The 15,989-nt window shown below is 57.7% G+C and overlaps 1 protein-coding gene across 1 annotated transcript in view; it reads right to left on the reverse strand.

The window, feature by feature from the left end:
- Positions 1 to 10,811: 10,811 nt before the first annotated feature.
- Positions 10,812 to 15,989, reverse strand: part of LRRC20 (leucine rich repeat containing 20) — a 73,124-nt gene continuing 67,946 nt past the window's right edge. Inside the window, exon 4 of the mRNA XM_056113512.1 lies at positions 10,812 to 11,081. Within this exon, the coding sequence (XP_055969487.1) occupies positions 10,927 to 11,081 (155 nt within the window). The 3' untranslated portion in view covers positions 10,812 to 10,926. The remainder of the gene's footprint in view (positions 11,082 to 15,989) is intronic.

Genomic DNA, 15,989 nt, shown 5'->3' on the forward strand with positions numbered 1-15,989 from the left:
GCTATGTCTGCCTGGCTCAGCACTGCTATTTACTGTGGACATGACTGTGGGCACGTCCTAGAGTCCCTTTGGGCATCTGTTTCCTCTCATTTACCAAGAAGGAAATCGTAGTAGCTAGTGTGGAATCAAGTGCTGCAACGTGCCTGACCTGCAGTCAGTGCTCCAGCGAGCTCGGGCTCTGTTTATTAGGGCTTTGAGTAACTGCACTGCCAGGAGTAAGCCCCGAGCACCTCCAGATGTGTCCACAAAACACAACAAGAAATAAATCAGTCAGGCACGTTCACACTGGCTTTCGCTCCACTCCACGCTTCGTCCTCCAGCAGTCAGATCATTCCGATGCATAGACTTCAGCTTGCGAGCTGTTTTGCTTCCTTCCTTTTTGTTTGAATGGTCGTGGGTCACAGAGCCTTCTCTTCTTCTACTTCCCTCCTCCTCTTCTACCACCTCCTCCTCCTCCTCCTCTTTCAATTTTGGGCTACACCTAGCAGCACTCAGGGCTGACTCCTAGCTTGGTGCCCTGGTGGTTCTCAAAGGACTCCAAGCTGTACCAGGGGTAAAATATGGGCCAGTTGTGTGCACGGCAAGTGTCTTAAGCCCTGTACTATTGCTCCAGCACGTTCTCATTTGTCAATTCCTCGTTCCTCTCCCCTAGATGTCTTTCTCTCGCCATCAGAATACTTGTACAGTGCCCCAGCATATGTGGCCTCATACAAAACCAGTGGGTTCAGCCTTTTTTTTTTTTTGTGACACCCGGCGACGCACAGCTAGGGTTACTCCTGGCTCTGCACTCAGGAATTACTCCTGGGTGCTCGGGGGACCATATGGGATGCTGGGAATCGAACTCGGGTCAGCCACGTGCAAGGCAAACGCCCTACCCACTGTGCTATCGCTCCAGCCCCAGGTTCAGCCTTTGAGGGTTAGACCAGGCAATGCCATCCATAGAAACCTGGATATAAATCTTGCCTCCACCATCTGTGTGATTCGAGGAGAGTCACTGAAGCCCCCACACCTTATTTTTCCCTTCTGTAAAACGAGATTTACAATCTGATTCTCTAGGTCGCTAAGAGGGTTAATGTGGAGGCGAGTAGTCCACTGCGGTTCCTTCTCCCCAAAACACAAATGGAATGGGTAAAGATCTTCCCACGCAGAGAAAGCAAGGCCTCCTCTTATTCTCCTTCCTGCCCCAAAGGAGGGCTTCCTGGAAAAAAGTGCGGCTATGCAGTGCTCTGACACTCTTTCCCATGACGATGGGGCTGGGATGCTTCTCAGCCTGAACCTCAAATCTAGAGCCCTTCGGCGGAGCCAGCAACCCCCGCTCCTGCTTTCCAGGACAACTCTCTGGGGCCCTTCCAGTGTCTCCCGGGCTGGCTTCGTTTGAGGCTGGAGATCAAAGCCGGGTCTGGCACAGGGAAGGCACATGCTCTCCCATAGCGCCCCCACCCTAAGGCCTTCCCCCTATTACCCAGGGAGACGGCGGAGGAAAGGGGTGAACCCTCTGCTCTTGGGCACAGACCCCACGAGCCGGCCCTCCCAGTTCGATACCCTCAGGAGGAAGGACGGAGAAATGTCCTGTTGTCATCTTGAGGGGCCCCTGGTGCATGGTGCATGGTGTGGCCAAGCCCTTGCTGGTCTCCTGGGGTACCCCTCATCTTCCACCCCCAGAGCTGGGCTCTCGATGCAGCCTAGTGAGGTCTCTTCACCAAACTGCTCTGGAAAGCGGGTTTTCAGCTGGAAAGCCGGCTGCCAGGATGGAGAATTTTCTCCAAAGGAGAAGGAGCTCCTGGCCCACAGGATGATGGGAAACTGCATGGAAAAGGGAGGTTCCAGGAGGGGGGCCGGCCGGGGTGGGCTCTTCGAATCAGCATGTCTGGGTGGCAGTGAGGAGACCAAGGGAACTGTGATTTAGTGTCCTGGCCCTTCCTGGTGGGTGAGTGTGGAGGGGAGGGACAGGCGTGCGCGGGGCTGGTCGCACCTTCCTTCTCCTCAGACCGAGCTGCCGTGGGCTCTGAGACTCTGGGAAAGCTCGTAGGTGTTGGGGAAAGACCTGGCAAGGAGCCACGGAGGGCCCTGTGGGATCCCTTCTGGGTAGAGGGAAAGCCAAGAGTCTCCCTGGGGAGACTCATTCTCCCTTTCCCTGCCTGGAAAGGGGAGAGAAGCCACCTTGGAAGGACTCTGAATGTGCAGGGAAGGGGCGTGTGTGTGTGTGTGTGTGTGTGTGTGTGTGTGTGTGTGTGTGTGTGTGTGTGTGTGCGTGTGTGTGTGCTGGTGCTGTGGGGGCTGGAGGGAGCCTCCCCTGGAGAAACCCGGTCTGGGGAGCTGCAGAGAAGCTCAGGTCTGAGCCTGAGCCCTGAATGACAGTTCCCAGGTGACCCTCCCTCCCTCTCCCCAGCCCAGCAGTAAAAAAGCTTTCAAAAGCTTCTTAGGAGCTTTCCCGAGGGAGGAGGTCAGGATCATTATTTGCATTTTAAGTAATGAGCAGGGGCTTTGATGACTGACTCACTGCTGCAGTCAAAAGACAGGCTGGGGATGGGGGTGGGGTGGGGGGGTGCCCAGCAGTTCCAAATACCAGGACTCAGTCAAGACACCACAAAGAAGCCGAGGCAGGACTTGCCGTGGGGGCTCGCAGGAGCTCGGAGCATCTTTCCCAACTATAAAATGGGAGAAGTTTGGTCCCAGTCATTTGCACCTTCTCCCCTGGGGGACCCTGAAGCAGGAGCCCCTTCTGGAGAGGGACTGGAGGAGCCCCGGGCTGGGAGCACCCAGGAGCTCTCTCGCTGGGGGTCTGCACCCCGCCAGTTGTGGGAGACCCCTGGGGCAGATACTAGGTCAAGGAGGGTTCAAGCTTAGCTCCACAAGGGTCAGGAAGAAAACAGAGGGTGTTGAAGCCCCCGGAGGCAGGGAGCCATCTGAGGGTAGGTGGGGTCTTTGGTAAACTGTCCTGCATCCTGGTCATCCATGGCCTGAGGCCGGGCTTTGCTCAGAGACCTGGGCTTGAAGCACAGCTGTCCTGCTGACTCTGTCCAGCCTCACTCGGTCATTCGTCTTCTCTGTCCTTGGAGACTTTATCTGTACGATCAAAACGAAGTGAGCTGCCCAAGTGAGCTGCCCGCCTCTGCGCTGGGGATTCAATGGGAAGAGAAACAGGAAGCATTTATCAGGGTCTGGACCACGTGAGAGATTTTCCACTCAAATGTCAGCTGTCCTCCCCTCCTCTGCCCCTCTCTGTACCTCTGAGGTTTTCCCCGCCCCCAAGCTTCCGAGTTCCTGTATTTTCCCCCCCCTAATGTAGACAGTGTTCCTGTCTTATAACAGAATTGTAGAGCAGATGAAAACCTGGGGGACAGGAATAGGACACGCCCCCTTCCCAGGGGGGTCTCCATTATTAGGAAATGTCACCCCAAACCTAGGGCTGGGGCCCAGATGGGAAGTGCAGACATGAAGGACTTGAACTGAGATGTTTGTCCAGGAGAGGGGACCTCCACGTCTTGTTGCTCACCATGAAGTCAGGCAGAGACTGGGGGAAATTGTTTGGCATGTCTGGTTTTGTGTGCAGTGAAAAAGCAAGTCCAATCTAACATTTTTGGATTGTTTGGCTTTTGGGCCACACAATGGTGATACTCAGGCTCTGCACTCAGGAATCACTCCTGGGGTGCTTGGGGGGGGGATGCTGAGAATCGAATCCAGGTTAGTCATATGCAAAGCAAGTACACAAGTACAAGTGCTATTGTACTATCTTTCCAGCCCCTATTCTTATTTTTTTTCCCTTTTTGGGTCACACCCAGCAATGCTCAGGGCTTACTCCTGGTTCTGCACTCAGGAATCACTCCTGCCGGTGCTCAGGGGGAGGGGATTGAACCCTGGTCTGCTACGTGCAAGGCAGATGCCCCTCCCTGCTGTGCGATGGCTCCGGCTTCCAGTCTAACATTTTTCAGGGACTGAACTCTATTTCTTCAAATGTTCTGAGAAGCAGCTTGGCAATGGCACCGCTTCCCTCGTGAGCTGAAGAAAGTCTTTAATCACGTTCACCCCGCGCCAGAGAGCCAGAGAAGGTGCCTGCCTGGCAGGCAGTTGGCCTGGATTGGACGCCTACTATGGCAAGAGGGTCCCCCACGTACCTCTCGGGTGAGTGATCCTGAACACAGGAAGAATAAGAGTGTTCCGCCTGTGAGGTCGTAGGTGTGGCTTCTGAAAAGGGCCCTTTGCCACCGCCTACTATTCCAGGGACTCTGAGCAGGTGACTGAGGGTCACCAGCCATGCTCCTCACACTTGGACATGCCCGTGAGCTGCGGATGCAGGTTTGGAAGGTCTCGGGAGGGACAGAGGAGCCCTTGTCAACCACCAGCCACCATCCATGATGGCTGATGCGGCCCCACCCAGGAGTGCCTTGCGGCTGGGGCTGCTCCAGCCTCTCACTTTGCCCGTAGACATTCCCTTTACCGTTATGTCAGGGGCTGGAGGATGGGCAGGTGGGTTTTCAGACTGGTGGCATTTCAGTCTCTAGGGAGGTTCGTGGGTGGGACTGGGGGGGTCTCCCTTGCTCCCTTGCCCAGGCATCCTGGCTCCGGGCCACCCCCTTAGGAAATGCTCAGCCACGTTACTAACACGGTTTTCGAGAGGTGGGCAGACAGACGTGAGAACTTGAGGGTGACTTCCTGCCGCTCCTCAGTCCTCCGGAAGCAAAGTCCCCGGGCACATGGGGTGCGGAGACAGAGTGGGAAGGGAGCAGGGCCCGGAGGGTGGGCACGATGGGATCCGCCTGAAAGACCCGTGTTGGGGCTTGACTTTTACACTGAAGCGCAGCGAGCCAACTGGCCCCTGAAGGACTGGGGGCAGCAGAGAGCCCTAGGGTCTGCAAGGACCATCCATGCTGGAGAGTTGCTCTACAGAACTGAGCTTGTCTGGGGCAGGGGGCAAGGGGGAGTCTTCAGGGCACTGAGGGAAGGGTACTCTGGCGGTGGGTGTGGTGTGGGGGCGATGTTCAGATGCAGCTTTCTGTTGTAAATCATGGGGCCTCAACAAAAACGGGGGTACAAACAGTTTAAAATAGGACCGAGGAGATAGTTCTGGAGCTGGGGCTTTTGCCTTGCATGCAGCCAACCCCAGTTTGAATCTCTGACACTGCATTTGGTTCCCCAAGTACCTCCGGGGCAACTCCTGAGCACAGAGCCAGGACTGAGCCCTGAGCACCGCTGAGTGAGACTCCAAAGCAATAGAATAATAAATAGATTAATTAATGGGCCCTCTATAGGGTGGGAGGGTACAGAAAAGACCCCCGAAGGTGGAGGGGATGGATCTTCCACGTCTGATTAGTAAATCACGGTGCCTCAGGGATCCCAGGAAATGACCCCGGGACCCAGCTCTGTCCCCGCTCAGAACCCATTCGCATGATCATCTGTGTAAACAGCACCACGACCCATCAGCAGCAACCACTGGGAAAAGCACCTCTCTGGGACTCCAGCAAAGTCCACGCTTGAAGATGGACACTCTCATGCTTGGTGCTTCTCTGCAGGGAAGGGGCTGCCTGGGGTCTTTGGCCAGGGGGACTTTGGGTGTGCAGAGCCGAAGAAGCCCCCCGGCCAGCCCGGGCCTTGGTGCCTCCCTGGACCCTGCCATTTGCTACCTGTTGAGATTTGAGATAGACTCCCAGCTCCCAGGATGGGGAAGACGGCGAGTGATGTCAACTTCTCAGCCCCCGCGGGAGGAACCACCCTCGGCATCCATGTGCTCCGGGTATGTGACAGGCTGCTTTGCAGGGCCCCCAGAAGCCAGGCTATTGTTGGGGCGGCGTGAGAGAGAAGCTGTCAGCTGTGTCAAAAGGGTACGAAGCATCTCACTGGGAACCACATGGGGCGTGCTGAGCCCTAAGGCATGGGCAGTCGTGTGTGTGTGTGTGTGTGTGTGTGTGTGTGTGCGCGCGCGCGCGCGCGCGCGTGTGTCCACATGTGTGCATGTGTGTGTGTGCTCAGCAATCATCCCTGGCAATGCTTGGGGGGATTTTTTTTCAGGTGTCCTGGGTCTAACTAGGGTGGTCTGTGTGCAAAGCCAGTGCTTAAAAACCCTTTATTCTTGGAGGCTGAAGTGATAGCACAGCGGGTAGGGCGTTTGCCTTGCACACGGCCGACCTGGGTTCAATCCCCGGCATCCCATATGGTCCCCCAAGCACAGCCAGGAGTGATTCCTGAGTGCAGAACCAGGAATGACCCCTGAGCATCGCTGGGTGTGACCCAAAAAGAAAAAACAAAACAAAACAAAACAAAAAAACCCTTTATTCTCTCTCTGCCCCAGAATCTAGTTCTAAGTGCGCAAGATGCCTCGTTGCAGGAACAGGATGGAGCAGGAAGAGGTGGGCTGGAGGAAGGACCGCTGAGGCCAGAGAGCTGATATAGGGATGTGGATACTTACCTTGTGTGCAGCAGACCCTGGTCCCATCCCTTTCTATGGCCCCTGAACATCGCCAGGAGTGAGCCCTGAGCACACAGCCAGGAGGAAGCCTTGAGCACCGCTGGGTATGGCCCCCAAACCAACCCCCAAAAGATTAAGCGGAGAAATCCAGGGCTTCTTTCGCAGCCAGTCTTGCAGCCCCACCCCGGGGCTGCTCCCTGAGACCCAGGGGCCAACCCTTCAGTTGTGCCCTTTGCGTATCTTCTGAGAGCGCTTGGAGGAGGGGCAGAGGACCCCAGTGCCCCTCGCTTAGCAGTCGGGATCAGTGGCTGACCTTGACTGGCCACAGCAGCTGCTGCCGTCTGGCCTGGCTCCCCTCCTCGCCCTCCCCCACGCTGCGCCAGGCTTGCTGGGATGACAGCCAACACTCGCCCCTCGGGAGCCGCGCTGGGATCCCGGCTGGTTTTCTGAGAGGGAGCAGGCACACTTCAGATCGAGTGCAGCTCCGAAGTCAGACTTGAAGGTCCAACGCGGTATTCGGGGGGGGGAACTGGACAATCAAAAGCTCTCTGTGGTGCCGAATGTCAAGTAGGCTGGTGACACATTTTGCAACAAACACAAATATTGAGTCACGACACTGTGGACCCACATCTAATGTCAATTCTACAGAAACAACAAAAGCAACAGAAAAACTAGCCCCGCCGAGCTCACATTACATGAATAAGCTCAGGTCCTCGCATCAACACAATGGACCGATTACAGGAAACGCTAGTTAAACCTGTAGGTCCTGTCATTGTTCCATTCCCGGAGTTTCCTTACAGAATTGTTTAGAGGAAGGTCAAGCTGCTCTACTCCTCAGTAAACAGAATAAAAAGGTTTAGCCCTGAAGACGGAAGTCCTCAGAAGGTCCCTGTGCTCCCTCCTATCCTAGATCATGACCTTGAGCTCAGAGGAGCCGGGTTCGGCCAGGGTCCACATCCCCGCCTCCGCCCCCAACACTGGCCTGAGACCCAGCTCCCCCTTGACTCCACGAGAGGCGGAGCTTGGCCTCATCCCCAGACTCTGGGAATAGTTTTGGGGATCCAGCATCCACCAGGAACAGGCCTGACCTTTGGGGCAAAGGTCCAAAAGTCCAGGCTAACCCCAGGACAAGTGACGGGGCTCCCAGAACTGAGGAATGGACTCCAGAAGGGTCCTCGGGGGTCTCCGCATGCAGCCCCTTCACCTTAGTGAACAGGGCAGTCGAGGAAAAGGGATCGGACCCACTCACAAAGCTGCTGGGGTGGTTTTGGGATTGAGTTATGTCTTAACATGCTTCGATGCCGCCTGGCACCCACTTAGCTCAGGATGTTTGTTAAATAAAAATATTGTTATGTCTGGCCTGAATCTCAAGGTAAACTCAGGCCGGCCAGACAGACTTAAAAACAAAAGCTGGGCCAGCATGACAGTCCACCGGGTAAGGGGCTTGCCTTGCATATAGCCAACCTGGGTTTGATTCCCTCTCTTAGGGTCCCCTGAATCCTGCCAGGAATGATGCCTGAGTGCAGAGCCAGGGGTAAGCCCTGAGCACCGCCGGGTGTGGCCCCCAAACCACAAAGAGACATAAAAACGAACTTCAACCTTAAACCCAGAAGCAGTTTCCAACTGCAGCCCAACCCCTGGAAGGGACTGGAGATAGTACAGGGATTAGGACACGCAATCTGCTGGTGTCAACCCTAGGTTCGGACCCGGGGACCCCCATGGGCCTCTTGGGTGTTGCGGGGTGCAGCCCTGAATGCGTGAGCCCCGGAGGTCCCCAAGACCATTGGGATGGCATCCCCCATGTTAGACCCAACATTCATAGCGCTGCGTCTTCAAACCCTCACACCAACAAAGTAGTCCAGTTGGTCAAGGGTCTCAGGGAGTGGCCACCCAGGCCCCCTGGCACCACTTGAGAGTTCCCCAAGAATATCTGAAAGGCTTTCACTTATTTTTATTTTTGGATACCCACCCCCCCACCCCCACTCCAGGTGGTGACCGGAGGCCTGGGGCCCAATCTCAGGCAGGCAGTTCAAAGGGCCCAGCTATGAAATAACAGAGCTGCCCCACACAACTGAGTTAATCGGGGATGGAAGGTTAAAAGGGAGGGTGTTGGGGTCCTTGGGGGCGGGAGGTGGGGACACTGGTGATGGATGTGGTGTTGGAATTCTGTGCAGTACTGTTCACAGGGTTGGACTTAGAGTACTACCATTAACATGTAAAGCAGGGAATCTCAATCAATAGAAAATTTAAAAGCCAGGGCCCAAAGTCCGGACCCGAGGGAGGATGTGATGGTGCTCAGGTGCCCTGCGGTGCTGGGAGTTCCTGGGGTTGCGCCCTGCCATGCTGTGGGCACAGAACCTGGGTCCACTCACCACAGCATCCCCTCCACCAGACACTCGACTCCACCCACGAGGGTCTGATTCTGCAGAACAGGCGTGGGGCCGAGAATGAACGAATCGAACTCACTCCCCGGGATGCTGCGGGCCCCTCACCCTTTCTGGCGCGGGGTGAGGGGTCTTCCCCAGGCGGCTCAGCTGCAGCGCGGTGGAGGGGGATGGCCTGGCCCACCGTGGGGGCAGCCCCTCGCTCTCCTCTTGCCACCCAGGCTAGGAGCGATCTCCGGGCTGAGAATGAAGCAAACATCAACCAGCAGACAAAACCAATTTTTATTGCAGACCGGAGCTCAGGGCTCACTCACACCTGGGCTCTGAGGCGGGGTGGGGGTGGGGAGCTGTCCCCCCTTGGGCTGCCCGCTTGCTCTCTCCCAGCGAGATCAAGGCAAAGGTCTCTGAACAGAGGAGGAAACAGCTTCTAGAAGTTGTCCCGGAGGACGCAGGCAGCTTGGCATGCAGAGGTGGCTCAGAGGCCGGGGGCCGGGGGCCAGGCCAGCGGAAGCCTCGTTGGCTGCTGACGATGGGTCACTCCTATGGCGGGGACAGCCACGCAGATGCTCCAAGGATCTAAGGCTCCCCGGGGATGACTTGAGGGAGGCAGAGAGGGGAGAGAACTTTCCTCCGTCATTCCAAGGAATTCTCAGGGCTGCCCCAAGCCCCTGCTTCTCTAGAAGTAAAGTAGAATCTGGGGGTTTCATCCAAGCAGAGGCCTGGCTGGGGCCCGGGACTCTGCATTTCTACTCGGGCCCCACGAGGCCTTGGTGCATCTTGGAAAAGCACAGCCCCTCATCGGCACAGCACAGTCCCATCTGGGACATGGGGACACGAGGGTGGGGGGAGCTGAGCACTTTGGGGTCTCAACCTCCTTCCACTGAAAACCTTTGTTCTCAGAGCCTGGGTGGGAGATGAGCAGAATGGACGAGGCATCTCGTGGGACACCCCAGCACTCAGGCGTGGGGCAACATCGGCCCTCACTGTTGACTCTTTGCCATGTGACAGGAGGCCTGGGCAGGGGGAGAGGGCACAAGGGCTTGGGGACAGGCCGAGAGGGGTCATGCTCAGAGCAGCCATCTCGGTCCTCAACAGCGGAACCCGAGGGGCGGGAGAGGCCACGGACCCCTGGCGGCAGCTTTGGGTGGCCTGACTTGCCCCAAGGCCTGAGGCCTCAGGCGTGCGTGTCCCACGGCCCTGCACAGCCTTCCAGTCCGTGTCTGCGCCTGCCCCACGGATGAGGGAAACATGGGAGGTAGATACGGGGAGCAAGGCAAGAGGTTCCCCAAATCACAGGTGCCCTCAGGTACCAAGAGCCCGGGCCTCTCCTGGAGGGGAGACCAGCTGGGCCACTTTGCAGGGTCATGTCACAGTGCTCAGGACTCCGGGGCTGGCGGTAGCAGCAGCAGGAAGTGACGAAGGGGCAGTGGCTGCCGGCAGAACGGGAGGAGCCTTGGGGCCGCTCGCTCTCAGCTCTCTGGGCCATGCCAGCCACAGGCCGGGGAACTTAAGTGTCCCGCCCCGCTGCCCCACTGCAAGGAGGGACAGTGCCCAGCTGACATGTTCCTGGTTTCACAGCCGAAGTTCTCCGTGTGGTGGCGGTACAGTCTACTCCTGGTGGTGGCCTGTGGCCTCCTGGTCCAGGACCGCCTATCAAGGCTCAGTGCTCAGGAAGCAACACAGCTCACGGGCGGGCCCTGCACTGGCCACATGGCCTCAAACCTACCCGGGGCCAGAAACACTTGGGTGGTACCACTCAGGGCTCCCCAAATCACTCAGCGGTCACTTGGAGGCTGGAGCTGCCTAGAAGCTTCCAAGGAGGCCCCCAAAGAGGCAAAGGCCTCTCTGCACCCCCTCTCCCCGAATGTCAAGGCTCCGAGAGCGTGGGGAGTGGGGTCCCGCCGAGTTTGCACAGAAGCTACAAGTGCCAAGTCAGGGCTGGGGGCACCTGGACCCCCTCACCCGGGCACTCGGGGCCCACCCTGCTCTACGCTAGCGAAACCAGCTCAAGCCCACCCTGCGCTGTCTGCTCTGCCTGCCCCCAGCCCCCCAAGCTTGGCCTCCCAGGGGTCTCTGCGACCCCCCGCCCCCAGGGGCACCAGGGCCTCTGTCCCCTGCTGGGTGGACGTGAAGGGGGACCTAAGGCGGGGGGGCCCGGGCACCCTCTGGAGACATGAGCATGTCGAACTTGATGAGGGGGGGCGCGATGACTCGCACATCGGCGCTCAGAGGGTTGAAGCGGAGGTTGACACAGCGCAGGGCGGCCATGGAGGCCAGCTTCTCCACGGGCACGTCTGCGGGGAGAGAGACGGGGAGGCAGTGAGCAGCGGGGAGCACGGGGAGGGGGAGCACCGGGCTGCCGCCACCCCCGCAGCGGGGGGCTCAGCTGCTGTCCCCAGCCCTGGGGGTGGCCGTCAGCACCTCATACAAAAGGCACCCTGAACTCAAGGGCCGGGCCGGGAGGGCGGGTGCTGGGCTGCGTGTCTGCCTGGCAGGGAAGAAGCCCCACGTCTGCCCCCCACGCCACCCACCCACGTGCTGACACCATCCAGGGCCCCGACAGGCTCTCAGGCATGTCACAGCCATGGTCTTTGCCACACAAAGGGACAGGTGGACAAACAAATGACCTGATTTGTTTGGGGGGGTGTTGGGTCTCACCCGGCGGTGCTCAGGGGTTATTCTTGGTGGGACTCCAGGATGCCAGGACTGAACTGGGGTGGCCCCCTGCTCTCTGGCCCCAGTTTTTTCTTTTTTTAAGACACATAGGATTGCTTTTTTGTTGTTGTTGTTGCTTTCTGGGTCACACCCAGCGATGCTCAGGGGTTACTCCTGGTTCTGCACTCAGGAATCACTCCTGGTGGTGCTCGGGGGACCATATGGGATGCTGGGAATCGAACCCAGGTCGGCCATGTTGGCTGCGTGCAAGGCCAACGCCCCACCCGCTGTGCTATTGCTCCAGCCCCAGGATTGCTATTTTTGGCTCATTTGTTTGGGGACCATCCCTGGCATTGCTCGGGGGCTACCCCGTCCTTGACACTTGAGAGTGGATTGATCCGGGGCAACTCAGGGAGTCAGGCACAGATGCTCCAGCCAGCTCAGCTAGCAATCCAGACCCCGGATTATGATGGATGCCAGCAATTTCGTGAAAGACCGGCAAATCCTTGGGCACGCACGCTCACAGCGCAACCGTTCTCAGCAACCAAATTCTCACGAATAGAAAAAGGAGGAGAATCCAGGTGTGGCAAGGGTGAGGGGACAGAGTTCCACACACAAAGGACGAAGCAGAGACGCAGGCGGCAGTGGGATAAACCCCGGAAACAAGGTGCCGAACGAAGCAGCAGACACAAAAGGTGACGCGTTACATAACTCTGGTTGCGAGGTCACTGCAGTGGGCAAACCCGCTGACAGGCAGTGGGTGAGTGGCTGCCGGGGGCTGGAGGAAGGAGGGCAGGAGACGGACTGCCGAGAACAGGGTCTCCCGGGGCGAAGGACGGGGGACCTTACAGATGTCACCCTCACAGAGTCCTCAAGGTACAAACCACGACCCAACTGCCATGTCGCCGTGGCTCATGTGGTGGGTGGGAATCTTCCCTCCATTCAAAGCTCTGTTGTTCTGGTTTGGGGGAGGGTTTGGGCCACACCCAGCAGTGCTCAGGGACTACTCCTGGCTGTAATCAGGAGACCATATACAGTGCTGGGGATCGAACTAGGGTTGGCAGAAGAGGCCACAGGCCAGGAGGTGCCTTTCCTCCTGGACTATGTCTCTCCGGCCCCCTACCTCCACCTGAAGACAAGACCAAGGGCCAGGAGAGAGTCTGACTGCCAACCGGGGCTTGATCCTCAGCACCACTCAAGCGTCACCGGGTGCCCCTGAGCATCTCCAGGTATGGCCCTGAGTACCACAACCACTGGCCAGACACGCCCCACTCCACCTTCAGAACCCTCACCTGAGAGGCCCCTCCCAAGGCAAAAAACCAAACCCCTCACAGGACTCGAGCCAGGTGGCGGTTCTATTAACACTTGCTCACACCAAACTTTAAGGTCCCCAGTCCTGGGTTCAAGCCCTAGGTGGGCTGTATGCACGGAGGCATCTCTCGGGAGGATAGTGTTAGTGCCTACCTCAAGGGCATTTCGGAATGAACAGGAGAACAGGTCCACTGCGCGCTGTGGGTGCCCAGAGTGGTTCTGGTCGCTAAGGGGCACGGAAGGCCCAGGGAAGCCCCCGCCTGAGGTCACAAGTTTCAACTCAGCTGAGCTCAGTGGAGCCCAAGTTCTCAAAAAGATGGAGGGAGTGGAGGGCGGCTGTGTCAGGGTGTGAAGGATGGATAGGTGTTGAGTGAGGGGTTACAGAGAAGCAGGAGGAAGACTGGGGTGGGTGTCAGAGAGCACGGGGTGGGGGGAGGGATTGGGAGGCTCAGAGAGACCCCTGCGGCCATGCCCCGAGGGCCCAGCTGTGGCCAGCCTGGAATGGCAGGACCGTAGGGTGCTCCCATGAGCCTCAGGACCCTCGCAGGAAAACTGGACCTGCTTGTCTGTCCCTCAATTCCCCACCTTATGGGGACTCAACACAGAAGCAGTTTGGGATGGTTTAGTTGTGTTTTGAAAATTATTTTAATCTTTTTTATTGGAACACTGGGAGCTACAGTTACAAAGCTTTTATGATCTAGTTTCAGTCACACAATGTTCCAACACCCATTCCCTCCACCACTGTACATTTCCCACGACCAATGTCCCCTGTGTCTCTCCTGCCAACCCCACCCCCCCAGCCTGCCTCTATGGCAGGCAGCTCTCTCTCTCCCTCTCTTCCTCCCTTCCTTCCTTCCTCTTGCCCTCCCTCCCTCCCTCCCTCCCTTCCTTCTTTCCTTCCTTCCTCCCTCCCTTCTTTCCTTCCTTCCTCCCTCTCTCCCTCCCTCTCTTTCTCCCTTCCTTCCTTCTTCCCTCCCTCCCTCCCTCCCTTCTTCCCTCCCTCCCTCCCTTCCTTCTTCCCTCCCTCCCTTCTTTCCTTCCTTCCTCCCTCTCTCCCTCCCTCTCTTTCTCCCTTCCTTCCTTCTTCCCTCCCTCCCTCCCTCCCTTCTTCCCTCCCTCCCTCCCTTCCTTCTTCCCTCCCTCCCTTCTTTCCTTCCTTCCTCCCTCTCTCCCTCCCTCTCTTTCTCCCTTCCTTCCTTCTTCCCTCCCTCCCTCCCTCCCTTCTTCCCTCCCTCCCTCCCTTCCTTCTTCCCTCCCTCCCTTCTTTCCTTCCTTCCTCCCTCTCTCCCTCCCTCTCTTTCTCCCTTCCTTCCTTCTTCCCTCCCTCCCTCCCTCCCTTCTTCCCTCCCTCCCTCCCTTCCTTCTTCCCTCCCTCCCTTCTTTCCTTCCTTCCTCCCTCTCTCCCTCCCTCTCTTTCTCCCTTCCTTCCTTCTTCCCTCCCTCCCTCCCTCCCTTCTTCCCTCCCTCCCTCCCTTCCTTCTTCCCTCCCTCCCTTCTTTCCTTCCTTCCTCCCTCTCTCCCTCCCTCTCTTTCTCCCTTCCTTCCTTCTTCCCTCCCTCCCTCCCTCCCTTCTTCCCTCCCTCCCTCCCTTCCTTCTTCCCTCCCTCCCTTCTTTCCTTCCTTCCTCCCTCTCTCCCTCCCTCTCTTTCTCCCTTCCTTCCTTCTTCCCTCCCTTCCTTCTTTCTTTCCTTCCTTCCTCCCTCCCTTCCTTCCTCCCTCTCTTTCTCCCTCCCTCTTTCTCCCTCCCTCCCTCCCTCCCTTCTTCCTTCCTTCCTTCCTTCCTCCCTCCCTTCTTTCCTTCCTTCCTCTCTCCCTCCCTCTCTTTCTCCCTCCCTCCCTCCCTTCTTCCTTCCTTCCTTCCTTCCTCCCTCCCTTCTTTCCTTCCTTCCTCTCTCCCTCCCTCTCTTTCTCCCTTCCTTCTTCCCTCCCTCCCTCCCTCCCCTCCTTCCTTCCTTCCCTCCCTCCCTCCCTCCCTCCCTTCCTCCCTTCCTCCCTCCCTCCCTCCCTCCCTCTCTTCCTTCCCTCCCTTTTTCCGGCCATATCAGTTGTGCTCACACCTTACTACTGGCTCTCTGCTCAGGGAGCTATGATAGGAGCACTTGCTCAGGGAGCCTGTAGGGGGGTGCCAGGGATCAAGCCCGGGTCCGAGGCAGGCAAGGCAAGCTCCTACCCACCGGACTATCACTCCAGCCCCTGGAAAGTTCTTTCAGATGATAAAAAAGCCATAAAGGTGAAAGCACTTTTAAAAAAACACTCCATGACCTTTAGCAAGATCCAGCCATTGTTAACATTCCCTCTCATGAGCGCACGCAGCCTTTCCTGGCTCTGGGCGGGAACTCTCCAAGGAGCTCAGCCGAGAGCCCCAGTCAGGCCCTACCTGTACTTGCGTTTTCTCAGGTGCTCTATGGACGCCCCTGGGAGCGTGTCCCTCCCCAGCCGGGACCCGGGCAGGGCAGGCACCAGATTGTCAATTTGTCTCTTGAGCTTCTGTTGTCTTTGATGACTGACATTTCGAAAAAATATCACCCGTGTTATTCTTGGTTTTTAATAAAAGGCCGCTCGGACTGTGTTTGCTGAGTGTATGATTTATAATTTGAATCTCGCTGGCCTGGGGCTGCTCCTCGTCTGTTCATGTCACTCAGGTGTCTAAAACGCTGCCATGTTCGAGTCCCTCCAGAGGCGCCCAGGCCAGAGTGCAGGTGCTCCCCGGCCCTTACCAGGGGGGAGAGACTGGGGGAGATGGGGCGGGGTGGGGGAGGAGGAGGAGATAGGAGGCGGGGAGGAGGAGGGGGGGAAGAGGAGGAGGAGGAGGAGGAGGAGGAGGAGGAGACAGCCCGAGGGACAGGGCGGGGGTGTGCCAGGCTCTGGTCAGGAGGGGCTGGGAGGGAGTCAAGCCCCCAAGGCCTTCTGGCTAAATCCACAGGCGCTGCTGCACCTATGGGTGGGCCGCGGGGCCTCTTCTGGCTGGGCCCTGCAGCCAGCAAGGAAGTGTTGGGCCAGGTTTTATTTATTTATCTGGGTTTTAGAGCCACACCTGGCCGTGCTCGAGGCTCATTCCTGGCTCAGTGCTCAGGGATCACCCCTGGCAGGGCTGGAACTCTACGGGATGCTGCGGATTAAACACAGGTCAGCCACGTACAGGGCAAGTGTCCTCCTCCCTGTACTCTCTGGCCCCACTTAGAGAAAGAGTTTACTATTACTGTTTGTTTGCTGTGGGGCTTTTGGGTGTTGTGTTT

Source organism: Sorex fumeus, unplaced genomic scaffold (genome assembly GCF_029834395.1).
Source record: "Sorex fumeus unplaced genomic scaffold, SorFum_2.1 ptg000020l, whole genome shotgun sequence".
NCBI classification, from domain to species: domain Eukaryota; kingdom Metazoa; phylum Chordata; class Mammalia; order Eulipotyphla; family Soricidae; genus Sorex; species Sorex fumeus.